The 17,452-nt window shown below is 44.7% G+C and overlaps 1 protein-coding gene across 3 annotated transcripts in view; it reads left to right on the top strand.

Annotated features, from left to right (window-relative positions):
• The first annotated feature begins 6,025 nt into the window (after positions 1–6,025).
• The window catches only part of MAP3K3 (mitogen-activated protein kinase kinase kinase 3), a 43,957-nt gene continuing 32,530 nt past the window's right edge, over positions 6,026–17,452 (top strand). The window contains exons 1-4 of one of the 3 annotated variants that reach the window (XM_040536723.1): positions 6,026–6,314; positions 13,573–13,694; positions 14,059–14,148; positions 17,255–17,295. In XM_040536723.1, coding sequence (XP_040392657.1) covers positions 6,311–6,314; positions 13,573–13,694; positions 14,059–14,148; positions 17,255–17,295 — 257 coding nt within the window. In that variant the 5' untranslated portion in view covers positions 6,026–6,310. The remainder of the gene's footprint in view (positions 6,315–13,572; positions 13,695–14,058; positions 14,149–17,254; positions 17,296–17,452) is intronic. The other 2 variants (XM_040536724.1, XM_040536725.1) reach the window with 2 other exon arrangements.

The following is a 17,452-nucleotide window of genomic DNA, read 5'->3' as shown; positions in this document are numbered from 1 at the left end:
AACTTGGAAATCTGTTTTTAACCTTAAAACTTGGTGAGCAGGACTGATTTCAGTAAGTATTTAGATTATCTCTGGTTCAGCTAAACTGTTGTCTGAAAACTAGTGTACTTTTGGATTCTTCTCTAATTCTTTGTATACTGGCTTTGAAATGAAAGCTTTTTAAGCTTCATGACCACAGTGGAAAGAGTTGCCTATAAAGATGCACTGTTTAAGCTATATATGGACTTTGTTCCAGTAATCCATATTTGGAAAAGATGCCTTCCTTCTAAGAATTGTCTTTTTACACTAGAAATGTATTTACATCCTCCTAGATTCTTTTTCCTGGATCTGTGCTTCAGAATTCTCCAAAGAAGGTTTCTCCGCTTCCATTCTAGCGGAAGAAGGCAAGAAATTTAAATTTCTGTATGCCAAATCCCAGCAACTGTTTTCAATATTGAGACATACTGCACCAGCTTCCCACTTGGAGAACGGGCTTTCTTCTTTATAGAGGTAAATAACAATATGTATTCAAATGGCATCAAACTTGCATTTGCTTGAAATCAATTTATGCAGAAATCTTAAGTGACAATCTTCAAATATTTAATGCCAGAATTCAAAGATGCCAAGCACTACCTGTCGTATTTTTAGTAACTTTCAACTGAGAAGAAAATCCCCATCTCTGTAGGGAAGCAACTAAAACAGAAAAGTAACATTCATTGTAAAGCCAAATTATTGTTCTTTTGGTTAACTTTGCTTACAATCTAAATTAAATCTGTCCTTTCCATTTGACATAACTGAGTTTTAAACTTCTCCTTACCCAGTATGGTATTATGGGAAGTGCAACAAAAATAGGATCGGTGGCTATTGGAGGTAGGTCACCTTCCAGCTGAGGGAGCTCAACCTGTCTTCCCATCCCTTCCCTTCATTAAGGACCAGTAGGATGCAGAAATGTGTGGGTTGGGTAGGAGGTGGGGGCTAGCTCAGCAGTAACCCCACAGATCTACCTGTTTCTATAGGCATCCTGTCTCTTTAGTGATAAAGACTAGAAGTCTATAAAGTACAGCTGGAAGCAACCAGTTTGCGCCCTAATTAAGTCCTGTGGGAAAGACTGTGATGACAACTTCTGCAAATTGGACCTGCTAGTGCAAAAAGTCAGGAGCTGGTAGATGATGAGAGAAACAGACTGCTTGTCAGTGTAGCAAAACAAGTGCCATTAAGTCCTGTAGAGGAATATGCGTAGAAAAAGAAACAGCGAGAGGTTCTCTTCCCTTTGTAAATATTAAGAAACAGCTGACATCTGGTGTGGCTGGCTGGCTTGCTTGCTGTGTGACCCTGGGAAAGTCACTTCTTTCATAGCAGCTGTAAGTGAAAAGCACGCAATTCATCGCTGATCAGTAAGTGGCTGGAAAATACTTGAAAGTTAAAGATGTCCAGCAATAACGCGCACTAGTTACAGTAATGCAGTGACTTCAACAAACTTATGCCTTAATCTTGGGCTTTTTTTTTTTTTTTGGTGCTGCTCCATAAGTGGTCCAGATTGCCAGCTCAGAAGCAAGTAATGATCTGAAAGCATGCAATATTTCTAACATCCTCCCTCCTCTTCCTTTTCTCTTCGGTTCAGCCCACCACAAGCAGGAGAATGGCTCCTATTTTTTTAAACAGACAGCTTCAGAGCCCCCTCTACTGGAGTGCTGACAGCAGTAGGCCAGAGTTTGGCCAGCAGAATAGGACAGGTACCAGCTGTTCTTTTGGGGCTGGGGAATGAATGCTACACTCATGCTTTTTGAGGAGATGTTTCACATGGTTGATGTGCTCTGGTGGTGGTGAGGTACGGTTTGGCCCTTCCATGTTGTGCCACGCTCTCCTGAAGTTGGATTACAGTGACAGTTCTCTTAGTTTTCCATCAAAAAAAACCTGCCTGCAACGTTAAAGCTGAGAACACCAAGAGAGAGTGTTAGCAGAGCCATAACTGCCTGGAACCAGCGTGATTGCCCTTCTCAGATCTGCAGAAGAGAGTGCAGAACGCTTTCATGCGTTGTCTGAAGATTCATGGAGTTTCTTTTCCACTACCAACCCCCTTCCCCCCAGTTTTTTTTTTCTTTGCACAGCTCCCAGTACAGTGTCTCTGGCTGTGGAGTCTGAGAGGTTGAATAAGGAAGTTTTGGCATGGGACAAGGCTCAGCCTGGAGACTGCTAAGCTCCCCAGGAAGGATGTGTGTACCTAAACAAGAAGGGAAACAGGAAGGAAAGAAGAAATAGTACATCTGATAGCAAGGAGAAGAGGCTCTTTGAGTCAGACAGGTATGCTACAGAAAACGGAAATACTACCAGAATAGAAAATATGATGGCATAGCAATTAAGAGACTGGGAAAAGATGCCAGGAGTTAAATCCCAAAGGCCTACTCCAGACTTCCTGTGTAACTTTTAACAAGTCACTGGCTCTCTGTGCAACGCTCTTTAATCCCTAAAATAGGGATTACATTTCCTTTTCTTGCTTCATGCTGTGTGACGGCATTAAACAATTAGGCCTCTGTAAAGTTCCTTTAAAACAAATGAGTTGACTATAAACACAATAGCTCCTGTAGAGTCTTGGTGAATATCTGTACTGATGATTTTACATAAAACGGCTTCAAACAATCTGAATAGCTTTAAGCTGAAGTATTAAGTATGTTTTATAGTTGTTGTTTACAGAAATTCTGCTGCTTTTCTGGAAAGCAGCAGCTTTAAAAGGATGTGGGCAATCAGGGTGGAAAACCACAGAATATCAGTTTGTATCATAGTGTTATTAGTAAAATGAATAACCTGATTCTTTTGTTCAATATTAGTACATCATTAAGTAGACAGTAAAAGTGGAAAAAAACTTTTTTTTTCCCCCCTGAAGATATACAAAATAGGGTCATCTGCTAAATTTTCATGGTAGAAACTGTAACTGCAGTCCAGGAAGGGTGTACCAGCTTGTCTAGAAAATAAAATATCAGGTAGGAAGTCTACAATGGGCCAAAAAGGTCTAATGGCACTTGGGTATAAAGAGGGTCATGGTAATGTCTCCAAAAAAGAACAGAACTGCAAATCAGCAGACACAACTTGCTGTCTTGCACATCAGGCTTGATAGGTACGTGAAGTAATGAACCATCAAGGACAAATCATTCTATTTTCAGAGGAGGAGGAATAAAAACTTCAGGGAAATCCAGACTTTCTGGGCAATTGGAGATGGAAAGAGCACATTTTACCAGGGTGGCTGTCTCCTACCATCTGCTGGGGGCTCCTCATTCACTGTCAGAATTGATGACTAGCAAGTCTGGTGTCTCTTTGGTTTAAATAAGCCCACTTTCCACACAAAGGACTTGTAATAGGTTTCATGTAACAGGACTTCAACTGAGAATTTCATTCAAAACCATGTAAGAACTGGAAGACAGACAAAAATACCAAAGGGAGAGGTGACATAGTGTTTTGACATCAGAGCTGGCACAGTGGGGAGTTAATACTGAATTTCTCCAGTTCTAGTCCCAGGAGTAATCTCACTAAAACCTTCCTATAATGTCCTTGGCACAAAAAGCAAGCATGATAATTAAATTTGGTGGTGAACAAAAGAGGGAGGCTTCAATAATACGAGGGAACTAGAATATCGTAGAGAATTGACTTTGAAGAGTGAGAAATAGACGTGAGATGAAATGTAGCCGTGGAAAGTGCAAAGCTGTGAATTTAGGGGCAAAGAGAAATTTGCAAAGGATGCTAATAGTTTATTACTTGGAAATTAGTGCGGAAAGGAAGTTGGTTTTACTAGTTGATAAAGGATAGCGATGAGCTACTGTGAAGCTGTGAAAATGCATGTAGAAAGTTGGTCTAGCAGCGATGAAGATACTGTCACCGAGAGAGGAATCAAATTGGAATGGGGGCAGAAAAGGCTGCCAGGAAGATACTGCAAATACAAAGCTTGTATTATAAGAGTTAGAGTGGCTTACTCATCTATTAAAATGAAGCCTGGAAGGGGATATGATTATCTTCTTGAAGTATTTAGAGAGAAAACACCAGGGAAGAGGAAAAGATTATTTAAATAAAAGGATAATCTTGACATGAAAACAAATGGCTATAAGCTGGGCATGAATACGAGACGGAATATACAGGAAAAGCAATTCAAGAGATACTAAAAAGCCTAAACACTGACAGCATTAGACTTGGTTTTGGGTGGGAACTTCAAGGTGAGATCTGGAGAAGCCATCTAGTACAACCCCCCTGCTCAACGCAGGCTGACTTCAAAGTGAGATTATTAGCTTTGTGCAGAGCTTCATGCCCTAGAGAGGCCAGATCTATTGATCTAAGCATTCCTTTACTGATTTTGTCTATAGTATGGCATTGCAAGATCTTTTCATTATCCCAAGTACTTTACAAAAAAAAAAAAAGACATCACAGGTACTGTCATCATGCTTTGGGTAAATCCTAAATTCTTCCTGTTGTGTGGGGTCTGGATTCCTGCACTTGCCCACGCTTCTGAGAAACTTTCTTCTCCAGTCTAGTTTTCTTCGTGTGGCTCGTCCAGTTGATGCAACCCCTTTGACATTGCCGTGTTGCTTGTGAGCAAAAACATTTAGAAAACAATGCACTTGCTGCTAGATGGCTGCCAGATTGAAAAGCAGCTGCTGACACCATCTGCACGAGGTGGGTTTCCCAGCAGCAGGGTGGCCAGTGCAGCAACAAGGAAGGAGAGCTGTAGTTGTTCATTAAAATAAAATAATAAAAATAACATAAACACACCCCCCGCTGTCCCTTGTGCAGGAAAAAAAAAAAAAGCATTGTCAAAATACCATCCCACAGGTGGAATGGAAACAGAAGCAAGGAAAGAGCAGCTGAAGCCTGGACGTCATTTTAAAAGGTATGAGTTGATTTATGAAGTGAGATGAAATTACTGGGTTAAATGGGACAACCGCAGTAGTCCTCCTTTGCCCTAAAACCGCTGCAAATTCCCTGTGTGGTGTGTCTGCTTTGTTTTGGGGTGATCCCTCTCACAGCTTTTTATGTTTAGTGGCACTGAGTTTTTCAGCAAGAATGTGTTCTGCTTCTGGGCCGTCTGTTGGAGGTGGCCTGGCAGACAAGGCTGCTAAAACAGGAGGAGGAAAAAATTGTCATCGAGTGTCTACAGGTGAGCGAATGTAGCAGGTGAGCAGTTCCACTTCCACCACCAAAAACACTTTCTTGTTAAGACAGACCACTAAATGAAAGGGAGGAAATGCTGAGCTTTAAGTCCCCGAGGCTAGAGTGCACTCCCGTGCATTAAATCCACGTGAATTTACTTTCATGTCGAGTAACTTTAATAAATATATGATGACCTAGAAACATTGGGGTTGTGGAGAGTATGAAATGTGCTTTTGCAGGCTTAAAGAATGAGGGAATTAAGCTGTTACGTGCGCATTTGTCCCTTATTGCGCTGTGTGGGGGCCGTGGGGTACCTGTGAGGCTCAGGGGACACGGGCAAGGCTTGGTCATGCCACAGCTTTTGGTTAGAGCAGCCCCTGAGTGAGATCTCTTCCCTCAGGTGGCCTCGGTCATGCTGGGGTGGCGAGTGGGGGCATTGTCCAATGCTTTTTTTTCCTTTGAAAACAAACAAAAAAAATCCCATTTTTGCGGCTTTGAGGCTCTATTCCATTATGGAACTGTGTTCTTTTTCAAGAAAAAGAAGCGCTTTCTTAAAAAAAAAAAAAAAAAAAAAAAAGTAAAATAAAAAGAGAATTTTGAAGCAGAAACTTAACCTCCCTGCCACCCTCCCTGTGTGACGGGAGCGAACCCCCAGGGCCCAACGCGGCCCCCGCGCGGCGGCCTCTAGGACCCAGGGCCGAGCCCACGGCGGCCGGGGGCGGGCCCTGGGTGCCGCCCGTCACCCTGATTGGCAGCCACCAGAGGGCGGGCTCCCCGCTCACTCCCCCCCGTAGCGGGACGGAGGGGCGGGCCCACCAGCATGCCCATCCAGCTTGCGGCGCGCTGATTGGCGGGCCGAGCCGTCGGCTGGCGGGCCGCGCGGCGCTGATTGGCTGCCGCCGGCGGGCCGGCCCCTGTGATTGGCAGGCGGCGGCGGGTGCGCGGCGGCGGCCGAGCCGTTTGTTTTGCTCCCGGCGGCGGCGGCGGCGGCGGCGGGGAACGATCGGCACCGCCCCAACCCCCCCCCTCCCCCCTCCCTCCCCCGGTCCCCCCCCTCCCTCCCTCCCCTCCCGGGGCCGCCGGAAGGAGCCCGGCAATGTGGCGGCGGCGGCCCTGAGCCCTCCCCCCTCGGCCCGGCCGCCATGGAGCCGCGGCGGTGACAGCCCCGGAGCGCAGCCCAACGCCGCCGCCGCCCGCCGCCATGGGTGAGAGACGGGGGGCACGGGGCGGGTGGCGGGGGGGGGGGGTCCCGTTGTGGTGGGGGCTGGGCCGCGTTACGGGGCTGGGGGTGGAGCCTGAGGGGGAGAAGAGGGGACCGGGGGAGCTTAGGGGGGACCGGAGGGAACCGGGGGGTGTGGGGGGAACCGGGGGGAACCGGCACTTGATGGAGCCGAGGAGGGCGGGGGGGGACCGGGGGCTGTAGGGGGGAACCGGGAGGGGATGGAGCCGGGGGGACTCGTCCCGGTCCCTGGGTTTTGCTCCGGGGCTGAGGGGCCCTCTGGCGAAGAGCGAGGCCGCCGGGCAGCCCGTGCTTGTGAGGCTATTTGTTTTAATTTTTTTCGTAAAAATTTTGCGTTGGTGTGGCGGAACATGGGCGCGTTGGCGGGTGGTTTGGGTTAAAATTGGCTGGAGGTCAGCACGGGCACCCTGTAGGCCCCCAGGACCCCGTACGGGGCTGCTCTGGGGGTGGCTGCCGGTGGCCTCCAGCTGGGCTGCGACGGGGCCGGTGGGGTGGCCGCGGGGCCAGCCGGTGTCTGTGGGGCTGGCCAGACATCTGTGGGGCCAGCGAGGTGTCCGTGGGGCCAGCCGGGTGTTTGTCCGTCACGTCGGTCACAGGCCTGTCAAGGCACCGCTTCCTCTGGGGAGCTTCCATTGAACGCTTGCTTGCTGTATTTATCTCAGAGAATAGCGCACAAAACTACGTGAAGGAGTTAGGTGAACTCTTTCTAGACTAAAAAGTTGGTCTTGAAAGTTGGCATAACTGAATTTGAATGATTAACGTGTATTTTTTTTGAAGTTATGTCTTCTATAAAGAACTGGTTACGTTCTTGGGTTTTGCTTTTGTTTGTTTGTTTTGTTGCCTCATTTCCTTTTTAGTTTAAGAGATGTCTCTTATGTAAGAGAATAAAAAAATTAACTTCTCTAAACCCAGACTTACCCCTGCTTATATATCAGCAGGGGAACTATCCCCTCTAAGGTGCTCTAGGCGACCCTGCTTGAGCAGGGAGGTTGGACTGGAGGGTCCCTGGAGGTCCCCTCCAACCTCCCCCATTCTGTGAATTTCTGAGCGGATTCTGTGAGTTTCTGCTTTTATCTGCAGCACAGAATTGGGTTGCTTTGTGGGCTGCAGCTTGTTCCTTTCCTCCAGCTAAGTTTGCTGTTCTGAGGCTCACCTGCACTATTTAGTCCCTGTGCATAATCAGGTCTTTTATTTATACTGTAACTTCATAAAGCATTGCAAACCTTGCTCAAAGCCAAAGTAAAGCAAGTTCGCTTCCTTTGTGGCCCTGGACAATCCTAGCTACAGCAGCACTTACCTAAAACAAGCTCGTAACTTGCTTTGATTTTGTAAATACAACAAATGTGCACATCCACGAGTAGGTTTCTGTCTTATAAAGAGAGGCATGGTATTGTTCGGTCCGTATCTTCCCTAAAGGAACCAACCTGATGGTACGTAGGCTTAAAATAGTTGAGAAGGACGGAGCTGGATTTCCACGGAAGCATTTTCCAGCAGCTTTGGGATGCCTGTTTGCAAACAGCTGGGTGCGGAACGACGACGAGCAGTTCATGGAGCGCTCCTCCATAGCGCTGTACGCCTGCACGGAGTAATTATGGTACAGCTGCGAGCAGATTGCTCCTGATAGGAAAGATCTTATCTAAATTAACGCGGCATTCGTTATCAAGTCTTTTAATAAGGCTGGTGGATAACGGGCTGCGTGATTCTCTAGTTTGCTTCCCTCGTGTTTTTCGGAAGCTGGTCTGAGCTAAGGGGAGGGGGTGATGACGAGAGGTTAGTGTCGCAGGTTTTGGGGCTCCGTCGATACAAATGAGGCTCACCGATGGTGGATCTCTGGCACATCACAGAAAGGGCTACAACTGAGGTTTATTTCCAAACGGAAAGCTCCTCAACAGCATTTAAAGTAAATATATGCATAACCAGATCTTTTATTTATGTCGTAACTTCATAAAGCGTTGCAAACGTTGCTCAAAGCCAAAGTAAAGCAAGTTCATTTCATAGATTTACATTTCATAGTAAAGCTGTGGTTACTTGCTGCTCATCCAGAGAAATGCACGTGTACGTGGGACACGGGAGAGCGGCCTTTGGGCCGAGTGGCCTGTGCAAGGCCTAGGATGAAATGCTCATTGCAGGCCCAGCTGCAGTCGAGTCTTTCCCTCGATCTGCTCTTTTTTTCCTGCCTGTGTCACTTCCTTCCCTTGGCTCGCAGCTTGCCCGTAGCCAGCTCCTGGGTTTCGCTGCGGTGACAGCCCCTGCGGCGTCGGGGGGGGAAGGGAGGGGGCCAAGGCTGCAGGTCAGGGCCGAATCCTGCTGGGGGGCTCTGTCGGTGAGAAGAGGGACCCCAAACACACACCGCATGTGTCAGGTTCATGGACACGCTCTGATTTCTCTCTTAAATTACAAACCAAGTCACTCGTGATTTCCAAAAAATTCTGGCGAAAGAGCATTTTGCTAAGACAGTGTTGCAGAATACCCAGCGCTTCGTTCAGTGCAATGCTGCGAAGGGCTCAGAATTAAAATTTTTCGAAGAAATACTTGAAAGCTCTGAAAACACGCTTGAATTTCTCTCCCTAACTTGTGATACTTACTCATTGCCCCTGCATCTGCTGATGGTTTGTGCGAGCAATCGGCTTTGCTGTTGTTGGGGGGAGATAACAAACAACCCCTTATTTGTTCGCTTTTCTTCTTTTTTCCTAAGCAGCTGCAGCATCATGCCTTCTATTATCACACTATATAAAACAGCATCTTGGTTTATAGGGCTTTACAGACTTCCTGTTTTTACCAGCGTGCAGATACTTTTACTCTGTTTGAACTTCGTGATTATTTTTTTTTTTTGCAAAACTCTATTTTCTGCCATTGCAAACACGCTGACTTGCTCGGACCCGTGTAGTAAGCCGTGTATGAGCTGAAATAAACGCTTTATGCAGAGGCACAGCTTTCTTCATGAGCAGCAGTTCCCCTTTATCGATGTTATAAAAATCCTTGAGTGTAGTTTTTAAAACATGAAAAGCATTTCCTGGACAACATCTTTCCCGCACAAAGCAGAACTGTGTTTCCCAGACCTAGTGGAGACCTAGCAAAACAGGGTCTCTCAGTGAGCTTCAAAAATTGCTTATTTTTCATTTGTAATAACTTTTGCATTGTGTGATTAATGCGATGCTGCTGCACGTACTTCCTTAAAGCCAGCCGATGGAAATCATCTATTTTGATGGAAATAAAGGAGTATTCATCCTCCTCAACGCTAAGTCTATCACAGGGTTGTCCGAAATGGAAACATTTTTTCCATACATTACATTCAAATCAATATTTGGCCTTCATTTTATGTTAGGAAATGGATTTCTCTTTTTATCTCACCAACATAGGAATGAATTATAGGATATGGTTTGGTACTAGGGTCCTAACCCTAACCCAACCCTAGTTACTAGGGGTCTGATAGCCTGCTGTGAGACTACTGAAACGTATAATCGCATAGGATTCAGATTCACCTGCAGTTGTTCCATCAGCCTGCCGCGTTCCAGCGCGTTCCTTTTTGCCTGGATGGAAGATTTCAGCATTAGAGATGAAGCCCAGGTTACAGTAAGCGTCGCGCAGACCTCGCAGCGCACCAGCTAGGGTTTAGCTGCTGCCCGTAGGAGCTTAATATCTTTCTTGTGAATCCACAGGTTGAATTATAATCTATATCAAGAGATGGATAGGTGGTTAAATGCCCGTCCTCTTTGCCCACTTCCTCGTACAAATAAGAGACGGAAAATGAGCTGGGGCTTTGGCACCCGACACCTCCAGCCCGTGATCCCCTTGTAACTGCTGATCTTGTTTTCTGAGTGACGTGCCGTACTGTTTAGATGCAGTCCCTCGTTCGCTGATGGGTTCCTTGATTGATTTGATTCCTTGTCATGAGTGCTCAGTTACGAGCTGTTTTCATAGCTGTTGCGCTTGCCCAAAGGAGCCCTGACCGGCTGCCAAGACAAGCTCTTCTTCCTCCTCCTGGTATCTGGCCAAACCCCAAGTGCACTGTAGTGGAAAACTTGTGTCCCTGCTCCTGGAAAACTTGTGTCCCTGCTCCTCGCGACGTGCTTTGGGTGGCAGGCGCTCCAGGGATGTGCCAGTCCCTAATTCGTAGCGTCTTGTTGTGCAGAGTTACAGTCTTCGTTGGCCAGGTTACTCAGAGGTTATGCTTAACATCAACCAAGATTAAAGAAGAGGAGAAAACTGGAGACACTCCAGCAAGGTAAAAGGTTAAACATTCGATGTAGAGTTGGAAACAATTTAAAAAAAAAAAAAAAAGCTGTGCTGTCAGCTACCTGGAACTTGAACTTCATTCACGTGTTTTTTCACATTTTCCTCGCACAAGGGTTTACTTAGTGCTGAGATAGGGATAGCAATTATTTCCTTTGGCCGTGTGCTTCCCAAAAAGCACCCTCTTGCCTTGGTTGGGTTGCTTACGGTTGGGTTACTTATCCCCTGGTTCCTTGAGTGTGCAGATGGAAACTCAAGGAACACTCTCCCTTCTACACTGCCACAATGTAGTTATTGTCTCATCTGGCTTGTCTTGGAAAATTGCGATTTGGTGCATTTTAAATTTTTTAACTTTGTTTGCTGCGCTCTGCTTATTTTGAAGGGTTTTGTTCCAAGTTAACACCTCCTGCAAGTGACCTGGGGAGAGCTCCTTCCCTTCCCCTCTCTTGCCTGGCCGAGGCGCGATGCTTCTGTTCCACTTATAACACGTGATCAGATTTGTCTTAATAATTGATACAACACCTCATTAAAATCCAAATAGTCCTTTTCTTGGTGGTGCTGGGAGAGCAATGGGATGAATGCATGGTCTGAGAGCGGAATGCTAACCCTCCAAAATTGCCTTCAAGCTACCAGAGGAGCTCCGTGTTGCATTTATCGATTCTTGATGCAATCAAAATCCTAGAAACAATTAATTTGTTTGTCAGTGGTTCCTAGCAAACACCGAAGCTAAGTAACCTTGGTAGGAAATGCCCCCGGTTGTTTGCAGGGTACCTGCTCAGCGCGTCGAAGGACTGCCGAGGTCTACGGCTATTGACCAGGTTTAAATGAACTGGAAAAAGTTTAATGGGGAATATGGTCCAGATTTTGTAGCGGTTAAACAATCGCTCTTGTTTTGGGGGGATGCATAAAGCTGCCTCTCAAGAAAAGAAGGTAAAACGAGAGCTTACATCACCTTACCAGCACGTACTGCAGCCCGGTGTGGAAATATTTCTGCTCTACCATTCGGTCCTGCCAGGGAGGCGAAACAGACCTGGGCAGGAACCAGGGGCTGGAACAAAGATAACGGTAGTGTGGCTTCTGTTCCAACGGGGACTGGTTTAGATGCTGCCCCCGTACGAGTAGGTGCGTTTTCCTCCTTTTTGCTCCCAAGTGTTGGTGGTATTTGTTCCCTGTGTGCTTTAGAAGCTGGACGCGTCCTGCATTTGTCAGCTTTAAGCAGGGCAAAAATCTGTTGTTCAGGCATTGCTTAATTCTGAAGGCAGTCTCCTGCATAAAACATAAGCCAGCTTTATGGAGAGACACTCCTGGACAAAAGCGTAACGTGAAACTGAAGAAACGATTGCTCCCAATGAGTCCCCTTCACAGGGAAATGCAGGTGCACACCAGTCCGTCATTTAACCTACAGCTGGTCCCAGGACACCACTTCCCAATGTAAGCCTGCACCCATCCAAATCAGCACCTTGGCTTGTGAGTAAAGGTGTAGCCCTGCTGGATTTATAAAAGAACTTCTCAGTTATTTACACATCACCCTCAGAAACGCTCGGTTCAATTCATGTCAAACCGATGTTTAAGGACCTTGGGGAGAAAGGAGGAAGCTGATATCTCCAAACCTGCATACCTGACACGCTTCGTACAAGTGTGGGTGTCGTCTGTGCCTTTGTTGTGTAACAGCACTTTCAAATGTTCCTACCCCCCCCCCCCCCAAAAAAAAAACCCATAAAGCATAGCTTTGCATCCAGAACTGCTGGTGAAGTCCAACCAGACTCTTAGAAAGGGCAGATTGTCCTTCTGGGCGTGCTTAGAGCTGATCTGATCACCGGTTCACATTTCATGCATCCATTATCCGTCAATATCAGAAAGGATTGAACTGGACGCGTTATTTGCCGAGGAAACAAGGCTTTGTCCCCCAAAACACCGAGTCCATATGTGAAACCGCAGCCCAGCAGTGCAGTAGGCATGAGCGTGCCGGTAACGGGTCATCTCGGTGGTGGCATCTGATGCTGCTTTGTTGCACGGATGGCACAGCACCTGGGAGCAAAGACGCTAGCCCAGTCCCATTTTGAACCAAATTTCAATTTTTTTCCCCCTTTTGCAATGCATCGAATAATTTAGGATTTTTATGCTTTCAGAAGCAAAGGATTCTTTTCAGTAGCTGCTAAACACCTTCCTTTGTGCTAGCATCCATCACAGCCCGGCTACTATGCATTTCTCAGTAGAAGAACACCTTAAATTGGTCACATCAGGCGTCTTAGCATCAGAAAAGTTTTAGTCTAGCGTACATAAGAAATATTTCTCTGTGTATTTTTGTTTTTCTGCATTTGCAAGAAGCCTTGACGAGAATCTGCCGCACTGTGTGCTGGCAGCAGAGAGTTCTTAGTTCTGTTCGGTTTGAATCTGAATAGGTCTTGAAGCTTCATAAGATATTTTGAACTCTCTTCTTTGGGGGAAGAGAGAACCGTTTGGGGAGATACCAGTACAAATGGATTTGAATTGAGATATTCTAAGATGGCTCACCGTCCAGATTTTCGTTTTCTTTCTGCTGGCTGTGGTTTGCTCCACTGGCAAGCAAGAATTGTAAGGTAACAGGATATAGGATTGGAAGGAAGAGATTCTTACTGGGTTTTGCTTGGCAGGAGCACATCAGTTTGCTCTTCCTAAGTGACCTGTGGTGATCTAGCAAATCTTTCCAAGTTGCACTGTTTGTTCTGAAGCCATCTTAACAGAACCAGAGGCTGGGGATATTTGTTCTGAACCTTCCTATGGCCTGATCCTTCTGTGATATTGGGCAAGTGGCTTGAAACTTGTCTGTTTACTACTTTGTGATGTTAGGTTGAGTTTGGGTTTTTATGACTCAGTGAAATGTCAGTGTATTTATTTACAAAGATCTCTCAAAGGATTGCGTTTCTATGAGCCAGCAGAAAACACGTGCGGAAGTGTTACAGCTGATGCTCACCCAGGCAACTCACCGCTAAAATCCTTGTCCGTGGCAGATGAACAAGAGGCCTTGAACTCCATCATGAAGGACCTGGTAGCACTCCAGATGAGCCGACGGCACAGGCTGACTGGATTTGATACCATGAAGAACAAAGACACCGCTCACTCCAACAAACAGGTAATAGGCTGGGTAACGGGTACCTGAAATTGCTGCCTGGAGTCAAGAGGGGCGCGCTGGGTTGACAGTGGGTCTGCTGCCTGTCTTCTGTCCTGTGCTTCCGGCCTGGCAGCTGAAGCATCACCGCTGGATTAGCTCCCTCTTCTTGCTCGGGCTGTGTTTTTTTCACTTATTGACCTTCATGGACTAAGGAGGATGCAGTTTGGGTATCTCAGCGCTCCGTCTTCATCCCACGTGTGGTTTTGATGGTATTTGATCTGTTGTAGATTAGCTAAAAAGTTTACCAAGTAAACTTTTCTTGTTTTGCAGTCCCTATCGTCTTTTTTTTTTAATTACGTCTTTTTTTTTTTTATAATTCTTAAAGAAAAAACACAATGCCAGCAGTCCACCCCTCTTGGGCAGCCCTGCAATAACAAACCAGTGTGCCTCTGCAGTGGAAGAAAAAAAAATTCCGGTAAGAGAGCTTGCTTCCTATTCAGCGTTAACAATTACAAATTAGGAGCGTGTTTTTAAATTGTGCGTGGCAGCATTTACAGAATTCACTTAAGCAGGTGCAGGAGGCCGGGAGTGCTTTTCGTTACTAACTCTGTCATATGGCAGTAGCATGCACTTCTCCTTGTAGTGGAAATAATCCTTAAATTCAGAGGGAAGCAGAGAACTGAGAAGCAGTAATGATGAAAAGGAAACGAGTATTTCAATTTCTGATTCAAAAGAAGGTCACTGCAGTTCAAAGTTGCATAAAGCAGTCTGTTGGGTAATGAACTAATGCTGGTCTTCATCTTCACATGATTCAGACTGCATATGAATACAGGGTGAGGATCCTGATGAAAGTGAGTCAAACTGAAGTTGGTTCAAGTACAGTGAAGGGGATTATCTGAAAGGGCTGGCTTTAGTGAAACTGTAATAAATCTTGCCTCTGTGAAAGAGGAGACAGCCGTTTACAGGTGTCTGAATGCAGCCAGCATCCTTAGTGGGGAGGATTGGCTGGAGTTACCCATCCTGTGTCACATGAAGAGGGGCACGAAGCTCACCCTTATTTGAGTATGGGGATGTAAAATCCATTCTCCAAATGGAATACTTTTCCCAAGGTAATGAGTGGCAGGGTCAATACTTTAAAATTTCTCTTTTGTGTCGATAGAGACTTTCTTTTTTGTAGAGAAAACTATTGCATTGACTTTCTGGTAGAAAAAAAGGACAGAATAATATAGCTCTGGCACTATATGCCGCGTATCATTTGAATTAAATACTTCAGTGCAGAATTAACAGTTTCAGTCAAGAACTGTTTGTCCATTACTGTCTTAAAGAATTAAATCAAGTTGCTTGTAATTAGATTGAAGTTAACATGAGAAGTTGCTGATACCAGTAAAATCATTCTTTCCAGTTATATGCTTGTTACAGGCATAAGCTTGCTGGAGCAGGCTTTAAAGTTCATGTCTGTCTCTTCCTTGTGCTTTGTCTGCTCATAATCTACTTGTTCAGCTGGGATCTGGGATTTCCTTGAATGTGTTGGACAAATCCATAGAAGGAGTAGTACAGAACCCTTTCCAAATCATTTTGAAATGTAAATTCAGTGAAGTCTTAAATCACAATCTGTAATCAGTCTTTATGATACCACATCACAGAGCTGGAACACTAAAGCCCCAAACTTGGATTTGTTTTCTTACTCATCTCTTAGGACAGTTTATGTGAGTCACTTTGAAAAGCAGTTTGTATAGGAGATAAATTTGCTGTACTTTCAAAGGAAACGAGAAGTGCGATAGTTTAACTCTTCTAGGTTCTGCCTGAAACACTAAGATGACTTTGAATTCCTTGAAATGGCCAGTGTCTGATCCTTTTGGAAAAATTATCAGGAGGTAGATGCCGAATTATGTCAGTACCAATGATCACTTTTCCCCCTTTCTCTTTGTTACAAATCAGATGTTTGAAAGGGTACAACAGAGTTGAGAAAGAGGTATTTTAGTTTTTTTCAGGTAACAGCAGGTTGAAGAACGGTTTCTGTAAAGCCCTGAAGATTTTTTTTTGATCTTACTAGTTAAAATAATGAAACCTAAAATGTCTAAACCTAAAATTCATCTTGAGGTCAGAAATTTAATCTATACAACTACAGTCACTTAATTTCATCCAAATGGTCCTGTTTAGCTCACTTAGACTGGATTACCTAGAATAGTATAGGAAAATAAAAAATCTAGAGCTTTCCTTCCCAGAAAATCATAATATTAAGGGATCGTTTCTCTATCCATCAGTATCCATCTGTTTCATCAATAGTTGGCTGATGCACATCCTTTATAGCTTATTATTCCTATGCTGTTTGTTGCATTTTTCTTTTACTGTTCTGTTAAAATGACTTTTCTAAAATTTGCTTTGTTTTGGTGTCTTTCTAGAGTAAATTCCTTTTCTTCCCACATCTAAGAAACTGTCTTTGGTAAAGTTGATGTGTAAATTACCCACCTGCAGCTTATTGTTGCTCTGATTGGGAAGCTCAATTGGGATCAATTATGTACCTACAGTAGTGCTGCAGGAATACTGTGTACTCGCAGTGATTGCATGGGTCCCTTTGAACTGCATTCTTGACTACTAGGCCTGCCAGATATTTCCTCTAGCTAAAGAGCATTTCCTGGCCACATTTTTTTTGAAGTTCCTAGATGTATGATTGCCTATTGTCTAAGGCTTTCACAGATGGCTTAATCTACTCCAATCACATAAATTGTGCAGCAGAAATTATGGAGGCTTATCAGAGCAGATTTTTCCCTTTTATTTTTATCTTTGTGACCTAAATTGGGATTTGAACTTTGATCTCCAGAGTTGAAAGTTCAGCATGTTGACTCTTCCGTGTCATCTAGCATCTTCTGAGTTTACAGGGAAATGCACAGGTTGTGCAGTTAGTGCTATTAACCATCTGCCAGATATGGATGATAACCCTTTGCACTTTCCAAGGTGACATAATAGTTAACTTGTTTTTATTCTCATAATTTGAGTTTCAGGGACTGAGTTTTTGCAAAAGCAGAGACTTTGTGTCTGAAGAGTGAATAATGTGGTGTGTTCTCTGTTTGTCTCTTTTCTACCATGGAGAAAGACATGCTTTGAGGATTCATAAAGAAAATCAGTTTCAGTTCGCATGAATATGCAGTTGGACACAATTTCAGGCTTCTGCCATGCAGTGTTGAAGATGGACTGATGTTCTTTATAACTAAATACGTCCTCTGTTTAAATGGCAATTAATACATTTTAATAAAATAAAATAAATAATTAATACAAATTACAACTTAGTTTCTACCCCCTTTCCTTCTCTTTCTCCCTTAGCAGTTTCTCCATTGCACATGGTGCTGTGCTCACATGCCATCCTCTTAATTGTCCACAGTTGACTTTCTCCATGGAAGCTCAAGCACTCAGCTTTGTTGTGTTCTGGTTAGCCTTTTGAGGAGTTGGTGTACCTCCTGCAGTCACAGAATTGCCTGCTTTGTGTTTGGGCCTTAAAATCATTATGTGGTCCATTCATTTGCTTTATTCTGTGTATGTCAAAGTTTTCATTGTGAGCTAACCTTTTGTTCTTTTTTATGCAGAATGATGTAAGGATAAAGTTTGAATATAACGGAGAAAGGCGGTAAGTCTGTCTTCGCTACTTCAGTATTTTGCCTAGTAGAATACTTTAGTCAGGTTAAATATCTTGTTGGCTTCACTTTCCTTGATGCTGAGTGAAAAACACACACAGTAGTGAGAAATGTTGTCATTAAAGGCAGATTATACACAACTTTTTTTTT

This window comes from Cygnus olor, chromosome 25 (genome assembly GCF_009769625.2).
Source record: "Cygnus olor isolate bCygOlo1 chromosome 25, bCygOlo1.pri.v2, whole genome shotgun sequence".
NCBI lineage: Eukaryota > Metazoa > Chordata > Aves > Anseriformes > Anatidae > Cygnus > Cygnus olor.
The sequence above is the reverse complement of the archived record's forward strand: the minus strand, read 5'-3'. Positions and strand labels throughout refer to the sequence as shown.